This window comes from Carettochelys insculpta, chromosome 1, assembly GCF_033958435.1.
Source record: "Carettochelys insculpta isolate YL-2023 chromosome 1, ASM3395843v1, whole genome shotgun sequence".
Lineage (NCBI taxonomy): Eukaryota > Metazoa > Chordata > Testudines > Carettochelyidae > Carettochelys > Carettochelys insculpta.
This window is the reverse complement of record NC_134137.1, coordinates 53,127,586-53,148,104: the sequence shown is the minus strand read 5'-3', so window position 1 is coordinate 53,148,104 and position 20,519 is coordinate 53,127,586. Positions and strand designations below refer to the sequence as shown.

The window sequence follows — 20,519 nt, the reverse complement described above, 5'->3', positions numbered from 1 at the left end:
GGCTGCGTCTACACCACAAACTTACTTCGAAGTAGCATACAGCACGTCTACACACGCTTTCCCTTACTTCTAAGTTAATTTTGAAGTAAGGGAGGCTAACTTGGAAGTCATAGTTGCTTACTTCAAAGTTTAACTTAAAAGTTAAGTGTGCGTAGACACTATGCGTTCCTTACTTCAAAGTAAGGAGTCCACCAAGGAGGTAGCTCCCCCCTTGAGAACAGAAACACTCTGGCCAACTGAGGCAGGGCTCTGTGGTACCTGCCGGCCACCTTAAAGGAAACAGCTCCCTGGCAACCCCAGGCAGGAAGCTGAGATTGTGCCACTTGGACTGCTCCTGCTCAACGCACCAGCCCGCATCTGCATCCCCTGGCCACCATGGCAGCACTCTAGGACTCCCCTGCACCCCCCAGGGACCGCCCAGGCAATGAGTCCGAGGGCTCACAGTGCCCAGGCAAGGGCCGTGCCAGGAGGGGACACTCATGGACTGAGGATAAGGTGAAGGACCTCCTTGCTCTGTGGGGGTGGGAAGGAGGAGGTCTTTCGCCAAACTGTTGCCCACCACAGAAACACGGAGGCCTTTGACTGGCTGGCCATTGGCCTCGCCAGCCAAAGCCACCCCAACCACACTGGCAACAGCGTGCAGCTCAGAATCACAGGGCTGGAAGGGACCTCAGGAGGTCATCTAGTCCAGCCCCCTGCTTCCAGCAGGATCAACTCCTATTACGTCATCCCAGCCAGGACCTTGTCAAGCCAGGACTTAAAAACCTTAAGGGATGGAGAATCCACCACCTCTCTAGGCAATGCATTCCAATGCTTCACCACCCTCCCGGTGAAGTAGTTTTTCCTAATATCTAGCCTACACCTCTCACTCTTCAACTTCAGACCATTACTCCTTGTTCTGCCGTCTGACACCATTGAGAACAGTTTCTCACCCTCTTCTTTAGAGCTCCCCTTCAGGAAGTTGAAGGCTGCTATTAAATCACCCCAAATCTTCTCTTCTGCAAGCTAAATAAGCACAAATCCCTCAGCCTGTCCTCCTAGGTCTTGTGCTCCAGCCCCTTAATCATTTTTGTAGCCCTTTGCTGAACTTGCTCCAGCACATCCATATCCTTTTTAAACTAGAGGGCCCAAAACTGGACACAATAGTCCAGATGTGGCCTCACCAGTGCTGAATAGAGGGGAACAACCACTTCTCTAGATCTGCTTGAAATGCCCCTCCTAATGCACCCTGGTATGCTGTTAGCCTTCTTGGCTACAAGGGTGCACTGTTTACTCATATACAGCCTTTCATCCACCATAATCCCTAGGTCCCTTTGCGTCATACTGCTGCTGAGCCAGTCAGTCCCCAGCCTATAACAATGCTTGGGATTCTTCCGCCCCAGGTGTAGCACACTACACCTCTCCTCGTTGAACCACATCAGATTTCTTTTAGCCCAGTCTTCCAATTTATCCAGGTCACTCTGCATTCTATCTCTACCCTCCAACATATTTAACTCTCCCCTTAGTTTTGTGTCATCCGCAAACTTGCTGAGGGTGCAATCCAGTCCATCATCCAGGTCATTAATAAAGATGTTGAACAACACCGGCCCCAGAACTGAGCCTTGCAGCACTCTGCTTGAAACCGACCTCCATCTGGATATTGCATTGTTAACCACTACCCATTGGGCCCGACCATCAAGCCAGCTTTCTATCCATCTTATAGTCCAAGGATCCAATCCATATTTCCTTAACTTATGGACAAGAATGTAGTGGGAGACCGTATCAAAAGCTTTGCTGAAGTCAAGGTATATCACATCCACTGACTTCCCCATGTCCTCAGAGCCTGTTACCTCCTTATAGAAGCTAATCAGATTGGTCAGGCAGGACTTGCCCCGGTGAATCCATGTTGGCTACTTTTGATCACTTTCCCCTCTTCCAAGCGCTCCAAAATTGATTCCTTGAAGATCCCCTCCATTATTTTCCCAGGGATTGAGGTAAGGCTGACCGGTCTATAGTTTCCTGTATTATCCTTCTTTCTTTTTTTAAAGATGGGCACTACATTTGCCTTTTTCCAGTCATTGGTATCTCCCCCGATCTCCAAGAGTCTTCAAAGATAATGGCCAAAGGTTCAGCAATGACATCTGCCAATTCCGTCAGTACTGTTGGGTGCATTAAATCCAGACCCATGGATCTGTGTACATCTAGTTTTTCTAGATAGCTCAGAACTTGTTCCTTCCCCACAGATGGCTGCCCTCCACCTTCCCATACTTCATTGTCTAGGACAGTCGTGTGGAAGTTGACTTTGTCTGTGAAGACTGAGGCAAAAAAAGCATTGAGTACTTCAACTTGTCCTACATCATCTGTCACCAGGTTACCTCTCTGATCCAGTAATGTCCCCACACCTTCTCTGATAACCCTCTTATTGTTAACATGCATACAGAAACCCTTCTTGTTACTCTTCACATCTCTTGCCAGCTGCAGTTCCAATTGTGCTTTCGCTTTTCTGATTACTTCCTGGCTTTCTCCAGCCATATGTTTATACTCCTCCTTAGTCAACTGTTCACGTTTCCATTTCTTGTGTGCATCCTTTTTGAGTTTAAGCTGACTAAGGATTTCACTGTTAAGCCAAGCTGGTTGCCTACCATGTTTGCATTTCTTACTGTGCAGTGGGATGGTTTGTTCCTGTGCCTTCAGTAAGACTTCTTTAAAATAGTGCCAGTTCTCTTGAACTCTTTTCCCCTTCATCTTCGTTTCCCAAGGGATCCTGCTCATCAGTTCCCTCAGGGGAGTCAAAGTCTGCTCTTTTGAAATCAAGTGTCTTTGTTACCGCTCACCTTTCATCCTTTTGTCCAGACACTGAAATCTACGATATGGTCACTAAAGCCCAGGTTTCCACCTACTTCTATTTTTCCTGCTAGTTCTTCTGTGTTTGTGAGCAGCAAGTCAAGTCAACCTGCTGGTCAACCCTGGTCGATTCCTTCAGCACTTGTACCAAGAAGTTATCCCCAGCATTCTCCAAAAACATCCTGGATTGTCTGTGTGCTGCTGTATTGGTCTCCCAACAAATGTCCAGATGATTTAAGTTTCCCATGAGAACCAGAGCCTGTGATTTGGAAGCTTCACTTAGCCTCATCTACCTCATCTCCCTGATCTGGTGGTGTATAGCAGACACCAACTACAACATCACGTCTGTTACTTCCTCCTCTAAGCTTAACTCAAAGACACTCAACTGGATTTTCTCCCTCCTTATACTGGAGCTCTGACCAATCATACTTCTCCCTCACATAGATCACAACTCCTCCTCCTTTTCTCCCGTTTGTCCTTCCTGAACAGTTTATAACCGTCCATGACCATGCTACAGTTATGCAAATCATCTCACCAAGTCTCTTATTCCAACCACCTCACACTACTTTGACTGTGCTAGGGCCTCTAATTCTTCCTGTTTTATCGCTAGGCTTCTGGTATTAGTGTACACGCATCTTAGAGAAGTGGCTGATTGGCCCACTTTCTCCTCTTCACCCAGGAAACCCACTTGATTTTTCCCTCCTCCTTACCCACTTTCCTCAGGGCTTGTGTCACCGTCCCCCAATGAGCCTAGTTTAAAGCCTTCCTCACTAGGTTTGCAAGCCTGCCCGCAAATATGCTCTTTCCTCTCTTCATTAGGTGGATCCCATCTCTTCCCAGCAATCCCTGTTCACAAAAGGGAATCCCATGGTGGGAAAAAAAAAAAAAACAAATCCCTGCTACACCACCTACACAACCATGCATTTACGTCTGTGATTCAACAATCCTGACGTGGACCTGTTCCTTCCACAGGGAGGATAGATGTGAACACCACTTGTGCTCCGTATTCCTTGATCTTCCTTCCTAGGGTTACATAATCTGCCGTGATCTCTTCAAAGTTGCTCTTAGCTGTATCATTGGTTCCTACATGGAGAAGTAGGAAGGGGAAATAGTCTACAGGTTTAACGATTTTTCGCAGGGACTCTAATATCCTGGATTTTAGCTCCAGGCAAGCAGCAAACTTGCTGGGATTCTAGGTCTGGATGGCAGATGGATGACTCCGTCCCTGTTAGGAGCAAGTCCCCGACCACCACTACCCGTCTTTTTCTCTTAGGGGTTGTGTTCATAGAACCCCCATCCCTAGGACTGCGCATCCCAAGCCGTGGGGACTCTTTCAGATCCAATCCCTAAGAGGTTTCAGCCCCAGTTATCTCCGTCGTATCGCCTGTGGAGAGAGGCTGAAAGTGGTTACTTAACTCCACTGGAATTGGAGAGACCTGAATTGGTTTTCTCCTCCTGGAGGTAACCTGCTTCCAGTTCTCCTCCTTGTTTTGAGCAGCCTGCTGTTCCTGCAGTATGATATGTTGTTTTCTATCCAGATAAAAGTCAAAGAACTGAGGCAGACCTACATCAAGGCCCACAATGCTGCCAGCCACTCAGGGGCACAGCCCGTCCACTATCCCCACTACCAGGAGCTGCACAGGTTCCTGGGTCTCAGCAAAGTGGCTACCCCAGAGCACGTGGTGGACACCACCTGCACCCTGCATGAACAGCAAGGATGAGGCAGGCCCCTCCGGCACCACCAGCTCCCCATGCAGGGAGCAGCCAACCAAGACTGATGATGAGGGCTCCAACGACAGAAGCCTCGTCATTGTCCTCCCCTGTGGGACACCCAGCAGGCCCCCCTCCAGCTGACCCTCACCGGCGTCCTGGGAGGTTGCAGCCGGTACGTACGGGGCAAGCAGAATGTCAGTGGGGACAGAGCCCCTCCCCCAGAACAGCCCTGCAGCCCACATGCCTGGGGATGTGGGAGGGAAGGGAACGGGGCCTGCCCCTTGTCAGGCAGGAATTTCTGGGCACCCAGGATCCCACGGGGCTCACAGGCCATCTGTGGTGTGGGGGTGGAGCGGGGGCCAGTGGAGTGGGGGCCGAGCCCCCCCCCCCCCCCCCCCCCAGGGTTGGGACCCAGCCCTAACGGGCCATCCCCCTGTCCCCTTCTGTTTCCACAGTTCGATCGTCAAAAAGGCGCTGCAGCACACCGGAGTGGATTGCAACTGCAGGGGGCCAGGAGGCTGACCCATTGCCCTACCCTGTATCCTGCCACAGCATGGCCTCCAGATGGCGCTGGAGAGATGAAGAGGTGGCCACTAACTGGACGGTCGTACGGGAGATGACTGGGGTGCTCTGGGACTGTCTGGCAATGAAGCGGGACATGTGGGTGCTGCTTGCAGGCAGCCTGGATGCTGTGGCCCAGGCCTTAGCCACCTGCCTTGCCCAACCACCTGCCCCCTCACCAGCCTGCCCTACAGCCAACCCCCACAGCTGCCCCTCTGGCAGCCGCCCACCTCCCAGCAGACCTGTCACCGTCTGCCTGCCTGGAACTGGCTTGGTGGCTGCTGGCCAAGGCAGGCACACCTGGCCCATCCCCAGTGGCCCCTGCCGCACAACCTGCGGCGGCTGAGCCCACAGCACCCCCACCCCAGCCCTACCTCTCTGTGGTCCTGGCCCCATCACAGCCCTGCAGGGGGCCCTGGACCCAGGGCAGTAGGGGCAGCCATGGCTGATGCAGCTCCTGGCCCCCCGTGACCCTGGGTGACTGAGCCTTCCCCCACCTAGCCCCTGCCTCCCAGTTCAGTCCCCCCACCTAACCCCCCCTGCTTCCCTCCTGTGGACTGTTCCCCCGTGCACTATAAATAGTTTCACATGTTCTGTTTTGTTTTGCATAAACGTTTATTACCCCAGTACTACTCAAGTTCAATATTCGCACCCTACCCCCGTGTACCTGGTGCTTGGTGGGAGAGAGTTGAGCCACAGAGCATGAGGGATGGGGGTGTGGTGGGGGCTTGTGGTGTGGAGTGTGGCTGGGAGGATCAGAGCAGGCCTCCTGGACCTTGACCGCATCCCTCTGTACCTTGCAGCGTGGAGCAGTGGGCAACTGTTCATAGCTGGACCCTGGGTCTGCAGCCCAGCTCTGGATAAAGGGTTCCTGCTGGGCCTCCACAAGGTTGTGGAGGGCACAGCAGGCGGCGATGATTGAGGGGATGTTTGGGAGGCTGACAACCAACCTGGTGTGGAGGCTGCGAAACTTCCCCTTCAGCCTCCCAAACGCCTAGTTGACTGTGTCCCTGGAATGGTTGAGGCGTCCATTAAAGGTGTCCTAGGCCAGCATGTGCACCCACTATAGGGCCACATGAGCCACAGGTGCAGCAGTTACGCGGCATCAGCCATGATGCCGGGGGATATCATGACGTGCCTGAGCAGGAGCTCCTGCCAGGGGGACATATGTGCCCTCCTGCATCTGGCGTCCCAACCACAAACTCTGGAACACCTGGGCGTCCTGGGCCCTGCCCAGCCACCCCACACACACGTCTAGGAAACGGCCCCTTGCGTCCACCAGGGCCTTGAGTACCACTGAGTGGTACTCCTTCTTGTTAATGTAGGTGCCCTGCATGTGTCCTGTCCAGAGCTCTGAAACAATTGGGAAGGCCCAGATCCGTGAACCCAGCGAGAGTGGCATCCAGGTCCCCCAGGGTCACAACTTGTGGCAGGAGCACCCTGTTGATGGCTCAGATGACCTGCAGGAGGGAGAAAGGAGGACATGTCTGTGACCACCTGACCGGGAGGCCTCCCCTGCCCCCTCACTAGGGGTCCCTTGTCCCCCCCCCCACCAAGGACCCCCGTGCCCAGTAGTTCTCTCCCCAGGGTGGGTCTGTAGTGGGGGCCAGACTTACCTCAGTCATCACCACTCTGACAGTGGCTTTGCTGACACTGAATTGGTGGCTGATAGACTGGAGGCTGTCGGGAGTAGCCAGCCTCAACAGGGTGATGGCCACCCTCTTCCACACCAGGAGCGCTGGCCATATCCAAGTGTCCTGGTACTGGAGGACTGGGGCACGCCAGTGACCGAGGTCTTTGAATGTCTGGCAGGTCATTCTGAAGTTCCTCAGCCACCACTCATCCCAGTCCTCCAGCGCCAGCTGGTCCCACCACTCGCTGGTGGTGACGAAGGCCCACCGGTGCCAGATTGGGGAAGCCTGGGGGAGGGGCAGCAGTGCTGTGGCCAGGGCCTGCAGGCTGGGTCTCCAGTGGGTGACCCAGCCACGCCACTGAAAGATCAGGGCAACCAGCATGGCCGGCAGGCTGGCCAAGGTGGAGAGGACCTCGTCCTCAGGGTGGGCGGAACTGGGCATGTTGCTTGGCTGTTCTCCCCAGCATGTGCTCTGCTGCTGTCCACAGCCTCGCAGTCTTGAACACGTGCAGGGTGGGGGTGTTGAGAGGGGCCCTTTAAGGGGTCAGTTGGCTGCGACCCCGGAAGGGCTTGTGGGCCATGCAACCCCATATCATTTCCTGGACCCTTACTTCGCAGTAGGGGCTAATTGTGTGTGGACTCTTAACTTTGAAGTAGGGGTGCATTTTGTGTGTAGACACTCTAGTTTGAAGATGCTTACTTTGAAGTATAACTTCAAAGTAAGCAACTTCAAAATTATTTTGTAATGTAGACACAGCCTAAATGTGTTGAAGGGAGGAGATAAATGGGCTTAGAATCAAACAGCTGGAAGGGACCGCAAAGAGGTAGGACCAAGTAAATCTAGATCTGGGTTGTATATCTGATTACAGCAATTAGTGTCATTATGGGGGAGGGATAACTGAGTGGTTTGAGCATTGGCCTGCTAAACCTGGGGTTGTGAGCTCACTCCTTGAGCAGGCCATTTAGGGATCTGGAGTAAATAGATTTTTTTTAAAAAAATCTGTCAGCGATGATGATAGGTCCTGCCAAGAGGGCAGGGGACTGGACTTGATGACTTCTGAAGGTCCCTTCCAGTTCTATGAAATAGGTGTATCTCCATATATTATTTGTATGTTTAGAGGGTATGAAAGGGAAAATTCAAATAATGGGGCAATGTATAATGAGTGTATGTGAATGATAAGAGGAGGGAAATAAGGAAAACAAAGAAAATTGCAAAAAATATACAGTAAAATATATGTAAGGGAAAACAGAAAACAAAGAAAATATATGCCAAGCCAGACAGATAAGCAATGAAAGGAAAAAGTAGTAAAAAGAAAAGGGAATGTACAAGAAACACAGTTTTGCTTAATACCAGTGTTATTTTAAATAAATTTAAAATGAATGGAATAGCTGGATGAGTTGGGGAAAGGTACGCACACATTTAAATTTCCTTCATGGAACAAATTGTCTAGCTTTTTGTGAGATCTCCACGCATAGAACCTCTGTCATGTAAACAGGAGACTTGCTGCAGACTAACATGGCCAACACCTCTTTGAATATATATTGTTTCTAAACCTTCAGAAAGCACTCTCTCTGTATGCATGGTATCTATCTTGTCACTGGCACTTAGAGTGGATAGAATTAACCATCACCGGCATGCACAAATAATAGACTATGTCATATGTGCCTTCATATATGTGTGATTAAATAATATGCATGCAAACCAATGGTTGAGTTTGGTCCCATTTTGAATATTTGTTCCACTATATACATAAACATATTTGAACATATAGGCTTTCCCTACTGGTTGAGGTACAGTAAACCCCCACTTTACTCAAGTTCGACATACAGGTTAATTGTATTAATGCGAATGTCAAAATCCAAGGATCCAGCCACCCGCTTCCTCCAGCTTCTCCTTGGCTTCTCCCAGCTGGAGGAGAAGTGAGGGGTCCCCTTTTCTCGACTTACATGACATTTGAGTTAAGTGGGGGTTGCGAGGAATGCACCTCTGCGTAACTTGGAGTTTTACTGTACAGCATAATTTCATGTTAGCACAAAGTAGGACAATGAACAGCTGTAAGTAGATATTCTAAAGGTGTGAATGCAAGCATACTTTCACATTTCAATCTTGCATATTTATATACTGTTTATGTAGTTTAGTTAATAGATGAACACAGTCATACTTCCAAAATAATTTTTTTTTGTATTTCTTAACCTTTCTTTTGTCACTTCTGAATGAAAAGTTGATCTGATGAAGTGGGTCTGTCCCACAAAAGCTTATCACCGAATAAATCATTTTGTTAGTCTTTAAAGTACTAATTTCTGCTGTTTTGTTTTATTATTAGGACTGTAAGTTAGTGCCAGCTTTTAGGAGATAATACAGGATAGTGTGATGAACAGGACAAAAGCATTGTGAACACAGTTTAAAAACTTATGTAATGTAATATAGGTTTTGTTCTATACACTGACTACCCAACACCCACACTATCATATATTTTTTTTTTCTTCTTCTTCTCTCCTTAATTATCGTATGTTTTATTTGTTGTTAGAGGAAGCAGAAAAAGAATGGATTACAGAATGGGAACTCCTTGGCCGGTAAGCATAACTTCTTAAACAGAAAGAATGTAAAAGTTATTTATTCAGGGCAACAATCAGTTAATGTAGAAGTAAGAAAGCTGAAACTTACTATGCCCATAGGATCTGTAAGTACCATTTGTGCAAATGCAGAGTTTTGTACTGCACTGTGTAGTATTAAATGTATGCTTCCATATACAGTATATGCACAATGTGGCAGAATTATAGCTGCTATGGGACACAATTTTGATTTTCCCAACTTGTGGTTTGAAATTCTCCATTGTAGTTTTTCTTTTTAATCATATAATTTTACTTTGAGTTTACTTGAATCCAGTTCAGGTGAAGCTTCAAGTTGTAGCCTATAGGGTTTCTTGCTTTCTTGCCTTCATTTTATGTTCCTGCTTTCATTATATTGTGCTGTAATGCAAGAAGCCTATAGTATCCTATATCCTGTATATTTGTTGAACCAATAAACTAGCATAAGTAGTCTTAAGTAGGTGGAAACCTTTACCATAGATGAATAGTTACTTTTAGATTTTAGGTACTAAGGATAGCTTGGTCAGTGACAGGATGTAGGATGTTCCAGTAAATGCTACCCACAAGGAATAGGGAAATAATAAGCTCAAGTCAGCGTAAGGAAGGGGTTATGGATATGTTCTTTAGCTGAAATTGTAGTTACATATTTCCATGTGTATACTGCTCTACTATAGCTATACTAACCTATAGAAAAAGGACATCTCAACATTAGTAGGATAAGGAAATACAAATAAGGAAAATGGAGAAAATTTCTGTGGAATATGCATTAGATATAATGACATAAGATTTATGTATTGTAGAAGTTGCATCCCCACATGGGGGCAGTCATGGAGAGAGAGCACTTGGAAGAGGCCAGAATGGTGGCCACTGGTGATGAGGAGGAAAATAAGATAATGGCTAACATTTCAGGTCATCATGCAAGGGGTTGTGTGAGAGTAAATGGATATTTACGTGTACATTTTGTAGTCTCTCTGTTTACATTACTGATTTAGTATTTGTAACTCTGCTAAATGTATTAATAATCTATTTGGAAATATAGAAGAGTTCCTATAGTACGAATGTTTTAGTTACTCATATTGAGGTTCCGAGCTAGATAATAATTTTAATAATACTAAGCTAATCTTGGGACTAGAACCTGTCTATCCTCAAAATAATAACGAAGTTCTTAAGTAATCCATATAATTATTACATAATCTATAGATTGGGATAAACATGAAAAGCATGTTGGTTTGGGTTTTATGTCTGAAGTGTTGAGGTATGTTAACTCATTGATTGCAATGGGTATTGAAGCTTATCAGCATCTCAATGAATCAGGCTCTCAGACATCAAAGGAAAGTGAAGTTTGATGAGAAACTTCAAGAGATGTGTTAGGTGAAGGAATCCTGTAGTGTTCAAATAGCAAGAGCATGTTTCCAGTTACCTCACTCACTGATTTTCATTTCTTAGGCTGGGTCACCACTGGCTTCTATCCAGTGTCCTACCGCTTTGGGGACTGGAAGCATCAAAAGTGTCCATACCACAATTCTGCTGCCTTCAGTGGGAGAACAGACTTGCAGCAGCCTCCCTCTGCAATCACAAACTGTATCTATCCTCACTGGCAGCCCTTCTCTAAAATTACCTGGATATATCTAAAATATTATTCCATAGAATAATTACATATAAGGAACAGTATTGGGTGTTTAATTTCACAAATTGGTATAAGGCCTATTAAAATTATTGAAAATGCATAATATAATTATTGTTCCCTGGAGAATGACAAATAACTTGGTCCCTGAAGCTGGGGACAGATCCTTTGGGGAAAGAGAGAGCTTAAGGGTAAGTCTACACTTCAGTTAAATGCCCTCATCTGGCCTGTGTCAGCTGACTTGGGTTCTTATGGTTCAGCCTAAAGGGCCGTTTACTTACAAAGTAGATATTTGGCTCAGATTCTGAGACCCTCTGCCCTCAAGGCGTTCCAAGATCCCAAACTCCATCCAGAGCCCAAACATCCATACCTCAATTAAATAGTCCCTAAGCCACACAGACCAGCCACGGGTGCATAGACGTATCTTGAAGCTCTTGACTTGCAAGTGGATTCGCTGTTGAGCCAGGGTTGGTTCTGACTAGTAGGAAATGTGTGCAGTCATCGGGGCACAGCCTGAAAATCCAGCAAAACATTAAATATTTTGTAGGTAAAATTGGGAATATTTGTAGTTTTCTAAGGCAATAATCTTGTTCTACAAACAATATTAATTTAAGTACAAATGACAAACAATGTAAATTATACTTTGGGTGTATTTTTCAAATTAGAATTTTTTTTAGTTGGTGTGAAGACTGCAGAGGACACAAATAAAGATTGCCAAGAGAGTGAAAAATCTTCTGAAACTCATCTGGAAACACACCTATATCAAGATGTAGTAGAAGAGAAAACCATGACTTATCCAGACAAAAAACACTTATATAACATATCAACCAATATTGAAGATCATTATAAACAGAAAAAAACAACATAAAGATAAAGGTAACATTTGATAAAACTATCATTTTTATAGATTTTGCTGATGAACAAATATTGCATACATAAGAAGAGCTCATCCTGTGTCTAGGTACCTATGTCTATATTGACAAGTATCAGAGGGGTAGCTGTGTTAGTCTGTATCTGCAAAAACAACGATGAGTCCTGTGGTACCTTGTAGACTAACAGATTTTTTTGGAACATAAGCTTTTGTGGGCAAAGACCCCCTTCATCTTTGCCCATGAAAGCTGATGTGCCAAAAAATCTGTTAGGCTGTGTCAACACTACGTGATAAAGTTGATTTTAAGGCAGTTAGCTCAATTTTACAATGTCACTGTCTTCACTGTAAATATGATTAGGTCAATTTTAGGGAGCACTAAGGCTGATATAAGACTCCCACAAAGCAAGTTGATGTAGCATCAAGTTCAAATTTAAAAGATCGAGTTAATGCTAGTGAGGAAACACCATTTCTTTAAATCCGCTTTGTTAGCCTCCACAGGTGTCCCATATGTCTCCCACAACGCCCCATGCTTATCCACTCTGGCCACTTCTATGTCCGCTGCTCTCCGGGTGCTCAGGAAGTCAGTAACAGGAAGACTGTGAATTTGAATTCATCATTAGAAAGGCCAGGAAATTTAAGGGGTGCCTGGAAGCCTGAATTTCTTTCTAGCCATTGCATTGGTAGCCATCACATTGCGTCGGTAGCCATCTCTTGCCCTCATGAGTACTCAGATTTCTGATCTGATTTCTCAGGGTTGCAAGAGAGCTCCAGCATGGTCCCATAATGAGATCATGGATCTCCTTGCTGTTTGGGGAGAGGAGTCAGTGGAGGGCAGACTTCAAGTCTGCAAGCAAAGTGTGGACATTTATGAAAACATTTTGTTTGGGATGATCACCAGAGGTTACTCCCGGGATGCTCAGCAATGCCAGGTGAAGGTGAAAGAACTCTGGCAGGCTTATGATAAAGTACGAGAAGCCAACGGGTGAATCTGAGTCATCTGCCAAGACATGCCAGTATTACGAACAGCTGCACACCGTTCTTGGGAGACACCCAATGATGTTGCCCAATCTTAATTGGGACTCTTCAGAAGGCCCTTCTGCAAAGTCCATGGGGAGCCAAGAGGAGATGAGCCTAGCAGGAGTGCAGGAGGAAGAGGCCAATGGAGAGCAGGACAGGGGCAACCAGCAGGGGCCTGAGGAAGTTTTTCCAACAGCTTGGAGCTCATCACCCTTGACTTCAAGCCGGTCCACTCTATGCTGACGTTGGAATCACCCATCTGTTCTGGTGAGTATTTTTTTCTAGAATGCTACAAGTGGGTTGTGGCTCCGTTTAGGTATAGCTTTTCTATGGAACTATACCCTTCAGAACAGTGTGTTAATATTTCTGGGGGTAGAGCACTTATCCTTTTTGGAGATCTCTAGGAAGGCCTCATCCAGATACTCATGTACTTTTTCCACAAAGTTTTTGGGTAGGCCTGACTTATTGCAGCTTCCCTGATAGTACATATTGCCATGCCAGGCAACCAGACAGCAATCTGGTATCATGGTGCCATGTAGCATTTTGATAAATTTTCCAGGTTTGTGCTCACATAAGATAATCATCCCTTCTTTTTTGCTCTCTGTTATTCTTAGGAGGGTGATGTCTTCTTTGGCAACCTAAAGAAGCATGGGAATTTTGGATTAGATTTATACACCATGCTCCCTGCCCATTTAAATTTCCCGGGGCCTCATTGCCACACCATGTGGCTAGCGGGTGCTTCATCTCCCTTGCCTCCACATGGCAAGCTCTCCTGGCCTTCTTCCCTCCCACCACACTGCTGTCTTGATCAGGAGCCACTGACAAATGTTTTTCCCCTGCTATGGGGCTGGAAAATTTCCCCTCCACGCACCTTTATTTGCACTTTACAGGGACCCCTCACTGCCCAGCCAGCAATGCAGCTGGAATCAGACCCTCCCCCCTTGCCATCCAGCTGTCGGGCTCTATGGACCCTGCTCCAGGACACGGGCATGTCCAGTGTGGTCTTTTCCTGTTTTCAGTGGACTTTTCCCTGATAAAGATTGCTCCAGGGACCACCTAGAAAAGTATTTCCCCTGCCATGCATCTGTAAAACTTCCTCCCCACCTTTCTTTGCACTTCACACAGAACCCTCCACACCCAGCGGACATATTGGTACAATCAAACCCTTCCCCCTCACCATGCAGCTGCAGGGCTCTGATGACCCTGCTGTGAACACTGGTATGTCCAGTGCAGGTGGGTTTTCCTTGCGGAGGATTGCTCAGGACACCACCAACACACCTTTTTCCCCTGTTCCCAGACACTGGCTGGCTTCCTCTGCTTTAACCCCCACCCCCCAGCCGTGCCTAGTAAAGCAGACAATAACTTACCATGTCCACAATGAAATGGTCTGCATAAGTGATGGCTTGTGCAATGCAGAGTTTGATTCCTTGTCGCCCTTAAGAAGCCAAAAGTGGCCTTTGGAAAAAGAAAGTTTCATTGATTGTAAAGACAGAGACTCATTCTCAGGCTACGTGCTTTGTGGGAATTGTATCTCAGTTCTGACCTTCGCTTTCAGCAGGCATCTTCAGCTTGGGAGACAGGATGAGGAAGTGCAAAAGGTCTGGGCAAAACCTTAACCTGCAGCAGCTGGAGCAGGCTGACGCAAGAGCTGCTGCCAGCCAGAGGGCCACAGAACAGTGGCAACAGTGGGTCCTGAAGTTCAGGAGGGAGGAATCAGCACACCTGTGAGGGGACACAGTTCAGCTCCTCATGGCTATCAGAGAGCAAACTGAGAGCCTGTGCTCCATGCTGCTCCCTATGCAGCATACAGTTTGTGGGCTTTGCTCCCTGCACAAATCATTGTTGAAGTGTTTGGCAGAGGGACCCGGGTAGGGGTGGAGAGGGTTTATAGCACAGCTGCCTACTGCTATGCAAAGGTCCACAGAGGACTCGCAGCAGAGGGACCCGGGTGGTGGCAGGACTTGCCAAAGCTGATGGGGTTGATGAAATCCCAGAGGCACCTCCCAGAGTCCAGGATCAGGGGCTAGTGGGTCATCAGTGGTGACTGCCCCCAAGGACAGGGAAGCCAGGTGCCAAACCTGGCTTATTTCACGCATGTGTGCACCTCTGCCAAAAAAAAAAAAAGGGGGGGGCAAAAAAAACCCACATTCTCCCATTCAAATACAAACATTCTTTTTGTGAAAATAACCCTCTCTTTACATGCATTCCCACTCTTCTTCCTGCACCTTAGCCCTCTCCCCCTCAAATAAAGGTATTCTTTCTGTGAAAGCCACAGTCTGATTTATTGGTTCACATTTGGTGGGGTGCACAAATCGTTGCAGGGAGTAGGGGTGATATCACAACAGTCAAATACAGAAGAATCATGTGGCTGCCCAATCATTCATAAAGCTATTTCTTAAAGCTTCCCTGATTTCTGCTGACTCTGTGTTTGCACTGGTGAATACCTTTGTGGGTGGCTGCACATAAGCCCTGCTCATAGCTTCTGCCTCTGCCCTCCAGGCTGTCATGAAATTCACCCACCTGATTCACAAAGGTTATGCAAAGTGCAGCATGCTGCAACCATGTTGGGGACATTAGTTTTGGAAAAGTCCAAACAGGTCAATAGGCACTTGAACCTCACTTTTAAATGGCAAAAGGTGTGTTCCACCACCATTCTGTACTTGCTGAGCCTGTAGTTGAAGTACTCCTTGCTGCAGTCCAGGGTGCCTGTGTATGGCTACATGAGGCAAGGAGGAAGTAGAGGTTAAGCAAGGTCAGCCTGTATTACTATAGGCATCTCCATGTCGCCAGTCTTGATTTTCCAGTGTGGGAAAAAGGTCCCATCCAGGAGTTTTCTGTACAACCCAGAATTTCTGAAGAAGCAAGCATTATGTTCCGTTCCCAACTATCTCACGCTGATGTCAGTGAAATGACCTTTGTAATCTACCACTGCCTACAACATCATCAAAAAGTATCCCTTTCAGTTTATATACTCAGAGGCCAGGTGGTCTGGGGCCATGATGTGGATGTGTGCGCCATCTGTTGCCCCACTGCAGTTAGGAAATCCCATGGCAGCAAAGCCATCCACTATGTGCTAGACATCTCCTAGGGTTATGCTGTTCCTCATGAGATGCCAACAGATTGCATTGGCTACCTGCATCACAATGGCCCCCATTGTAGATCTGTCCACCTTGAATTGATTTGCCACTGACAAGTAACTGTCGGGTATTGCAAACTTCCATAGAGCAATTGCAACTCGCTTATGAACTGTTAAAGCCCGTCTCATTCTTGTATCGCTGCGCTTCAAGGCAGGGTTCAGCAAATCACAAAGTTCCATAAAAGTGGACTTGTGCATGCAAAAGTTTTGCACCCACTGCTGGTTGTCCCAGCCTCCAAAATGATGGGGTCACACCCATGTGTGCTGGTTTCACAAGTCCAAAACTGCCACTCCACTGTAAGCACTGCATCCAGAGCAGCCAGCATTTCTAAGTTCCTGGTATGCAATTCGATTTTATCTCCATCCTCTTCATCCACAACCATCATTTCAGCCCACTGCCTTAGTCGAAGCAAATATTGTGTGGCATTCCGGGAAGTGGCCACAACAGCCTGTGCAATGACTTGAAGCATTTGAGACTCCATGCTAGCACTGTGCTGGAGAGAATAGTGCTATCCTGTTCATTTTTGCATGGTTAGTGGGTGCTTTGAATTCTGGGATAGTGCTTTGCATTCTGGGATAGTGACATCAAACATCTGCGAGCAAGTGTGGCAATATTTTTTTCCCACAACCCAATGGTACAAAAGCCCCAGAATGCAGCAGGGTTAAGGTACTGTGGGATAGGTACCCAAAGCACATTGCTCATGCAGTCAAACTTGGATAAAACAATGGGGAAGTGGTAAGTCGATACCAAAAAATGGTAAGTTGACTTTCCAGAACACTTGTGGACAGTTAACTTAGAGTTCATAAAATCGATGTTAAAAGGTCGAATTTGTTAAAAATCAATTTTATTTTGTAGTGTAGACATTGCCTTAGTTTATAAGGTGCCACAGGACTTCTAGCTGTGTTTATGACTGTAATCTCTACTACATATTTTAGAGCATTTGTGTGACTGTTTGAGAGTCCATTTGTTCAAGAACTCTTTCTAAATGGTCAGAACTAGGACCACCAAATTTGGTATGTTACTTCCTTTATCATTACTTAAAGCAAGTTAAAGGTTTTGGGTTTTTTTTTGTGCCAGGACAATGGGATGTGCATAGGATGCAATTATTTCTTATCAAATGGAAAGGGAGGGGAGTGACAGCAGGGACAGGTATACTAATGAATGACCATGGGAAGCAGCAAGCACAAGGCACAGTTAGACCCCAGGATGACAACAGGAAGTAGCAAGCACCCCAGCCCCAGAGAGCAGCCACTGGCTGGCAGCTTGGCCCCCACCACTCTGGGCTGGTCTCCAGGATCACCCAGTGGATAGGCTGCATAGCCCCTGCTGGTGCTGGGATCAAGCCAGCCACTCCCTGTTCTGACTCCCCCTACATCTCCTAACTCCCCGCTCTGCCTCCTGAACTCCCCACTCCCTTCTCTGAGCTCTTTCTTACTGCATCACCTCCTGTCCTGAATCCCTCCTCTTCTCCACAGACCCTGACTTCTGTAGCCCTCCTCCCCACAGCTCACCCCCTGTTCCCCACAATCAGTTGGTCTGAAATCAGCAAGAATAAGTTCAATAAGCACAAGTTCCAAATGCTACATTTGGAGAGTTAAATGTGTAAGTACAAAATGGGAAGAATACTGTTGAAAAGAAGATGGGGGTTATAGTGGGTCATAGATTGAATACAACCAACAATGTGAAGATGCAGCTGCAAAAAAAGCAAATATCAGTCTGGGATGTATTAATAGAGTGTCAGAGATAAGCCACAGGATGTAATTGTCCCACTCTAGTGAGTGCTGTCTAGGAATTTAGAGGAGAGCAATAAAAAAAATTGAAAGGTTTAGAAAACCTGATCTATGAGGAGAAGTTAAAAAATCTGAGCATGTTTAGTCCTGGGAAAAGAAGACTGAGAGGGAGACCTGGTAAGAGTCCTCAAATAGGTTAAGGGCTGTGATAAAGAAGGTTGTGATGAATTGTTCTCCCTGTCCAGAAACATGAGGATAAGAAATATCTTTTATTGAGTATACTTCTGCTGAGGAGAGAGACAAACTTTCCACTTAAACAGAGCTCTTCTTCAGGTCTGGTCCCAGTTCACATTTTAGCAGAATGACAATGAAAAAGTAATAGTTTTTTGGGTAGGTGAGTGAAATATTAAATGCCCAGTTTGCTAACTTTAGTGAGAAGTATAATCTATTAAATGTAAGAACCATGTCATGTAGTGAGTATATAGATACCCATAAAATTACCATTCTAGTTTACCTAAACTTTCTTGTGTTGTTATAGCCTCTAATTTCCTTTGTGATATTCATCATAAGGTAACTAACGATCTGCAGAGATAGGCTAAAACTAACAGTCTGCAGAGATAGGCTAATACCATAGAAATGTGGCTAGTGCCTTTGAAAGCTATCCATAAAAATCTCTTTTCATTATTAAATGCAAATTCTCTACACAAAACAAAATAGACCTTTAGTTTATTAAACTTTTTATGCAAGAACTAAAGCCCAAATGAAGGCGAATACTACTCCCTTGGTTAAACTAAAATGTTTTGTTTAATTATACCGATAGATGGCCAAATGTGGAGAAAAAACTCCCTTGTACAACAGAGCCCAGCCTCACATTTGACCTCAAAAAGAGAGGGAATAATTCATAGGCAACAGAAGAGTTAAATAGAACACAAGCTTGTATCCACTTAGAAGAGTTTAAAAATTGTAGGTCAAATTGTATTGATATCTTTTCACAGGATTCTTCAGATTTTATTAGAGGACAATCAGGTTCCATATAAATTAAAAACCTCCAAAACACCCTTGTACTTTAAATCAGTTTCTGAGTCTTCACTCTGATTTAAGTGGTTTTGTTGCAACAGTATCTCTTCTATGATATGTGGGCACCAGCATTACTTTTTAATGTTACGTTATTTTCCTGTATTCCTTTTCTTGTTTTTGTTTGTTCATGATATCTGTAGCCCCTCACCTTTCCCCATCTCTGACATCAAGTCCTCCTGTTTCCCTCCCCCTATATTCTCTTCAGTTCCCCACCTTTTCTCCTCTCCAGTTCATTTCTTTTCTAACCCTTCCAAATGCCTCCTTGTATCTTCCTCAAAAGGAGTAATGAGAATCAAGCAGCTGAAGCTCAGAAGGAAATGGATCCCTTTATCAGGGACTGGAGGTGAAAAATCACCCTTTAATACTTCTTTAGTCATAGGGAGGAATGTGGCAAAATGGAAACAATGCTTACAACAGTATTTTTAAAATGTGCTTTGGTTGGTTGTTATGTTGCTTCAGAAGATTCTCTTCTCTTATATTACAGAAATTTGTCGATCTCGACATCATCATGGAAGAACCTCTGTTTACAACCGAGTGTTATAAATGTAAGGAATGATATGGGAGAAATACTCAGTGTAGAATTTGGTACTGATCCTTACCCTCAATAATCCTTAGGCTTTATATTTAAAAGCCATACATTCTGGCTTTGAAATTAAAAAAAGTAATAATTTTTGATTGTCAAATAGCCACTTTCAAAATTCACTTGATGTCCAAAAATTGTTTTGGCCAATATTTAGTCTGAAGCAGAAAGATTTCCACATTGACTGATTTCTGTGCTTACAAACCAAAGGAGGAGAAGGAGTCCATTGTCCACATAAACTGTGAGCTTCAGACTCCTGGATCTAATTCACTAATGTTGATGCTCGAAAATATTTGCTACATGCATTAGAAGATGATGGCTTGATGGTAACAATGTATTTGCAGTGCAGGGTATCTGACTTCACTTTGGGTGAAGGAACACTGTGGGTGTTCCTTCATTTATGTGTTTGTGTCAAGTTAGATTACTTATCTTTTTTAATTGTTTCTGTTTTCTCCTATTCATCCTCCTCTTTCTGGTACCAATTGTTTTCATACCTTCCTTCCTCATGATACTAAACATGGCAAGTCTTTATCAGTCTCTCCTTCCGATTCCTTTTTCCACAAATACACAATCTTTTCTTATTCATAATTACAGCTTAAACTTGAGTTTGCTGTCTCCTTTGGAATACATTGATACAGACTTATTTCTGATTATAGAAATAAGTAGGTTATCTTTGATTTTCATGACTAGGGAAAGTCTAAATCCCACTGAAGTCAGTGGGGACAGTTCCATTAACTTCAACTGTCTTTTGATCAAGCCCTCTGTGAACACTGATATTTAACTATTTGTTACTCCCAATGGTGCTGTTTTTGCCTCTGTCGTCTAAAGAACCTCATGATGACTTGTGGAAAACTTTGAAAATAATTAAAATTATTTTCCTGAGAGCACATTTTTGTATTTTACTTCCCTAGTTATAGTTAATTGCTGGGATTTTCCTTCAGCATTAATTTGCTGCTGCTTATTCCCCACCTCAAGCCCTAACCTTACTGATAGCATCTCTATATGTTGCTGTGGAAATTATCATAACACCACTCATAAGAGATTGTTTTCAAGTGGGGAATGAGCAACAAAAGATAAAACTACTCATGTTTCAAAAATAGAATTTCAGGATTTTCTTTGAGGTATTTATGGGTTTTATACGTTTGTTCTGTGGAGGATAAAAGA

General features: G+C 45.5%; 1 protein-coding gene across 5 annotated transcripts in view; it reads left to right on the top strand.

Annotated features, from left to right (window-relative positions):
- Positions 1–20,232, top strand: part of N4BP2L2 (NEDD4 binding protein 2 like 2) — a 91,448-nt gene extending 71,216 nt beyond the window's left edge. For 2 of the 5 annotated variants that reach the window (XM_074986307.1, XM_074986317.1), the window contains exons 9-11: positions 9,259–9,304; positions 11,609–11,819; positions 19,260–20,232. In XM_074986307.1, coding sequence (XP_074842408.1) covers positions 9,259–9,304; positions 11,609–11,811 — 249 coding nt within the window. In that variant the 3' untranslated portion in view covers positions 11,812–11,819; positions 19,260–20,232. Of the gene's footprint in view, positions 1–9,258; positions 9,305–11,608; positions 11,820–12,566; positions 13,443–14,389; positions 15,093–19,259 lie in introns of those variants that run through there. The other 3 variants (XR_012644279.1, XM_074986335.1, XM_074986328.1) reach the window with 3 other exon arrangements.
- Positions 20,233–20,519: the final 287 nt, after the last annotated feature.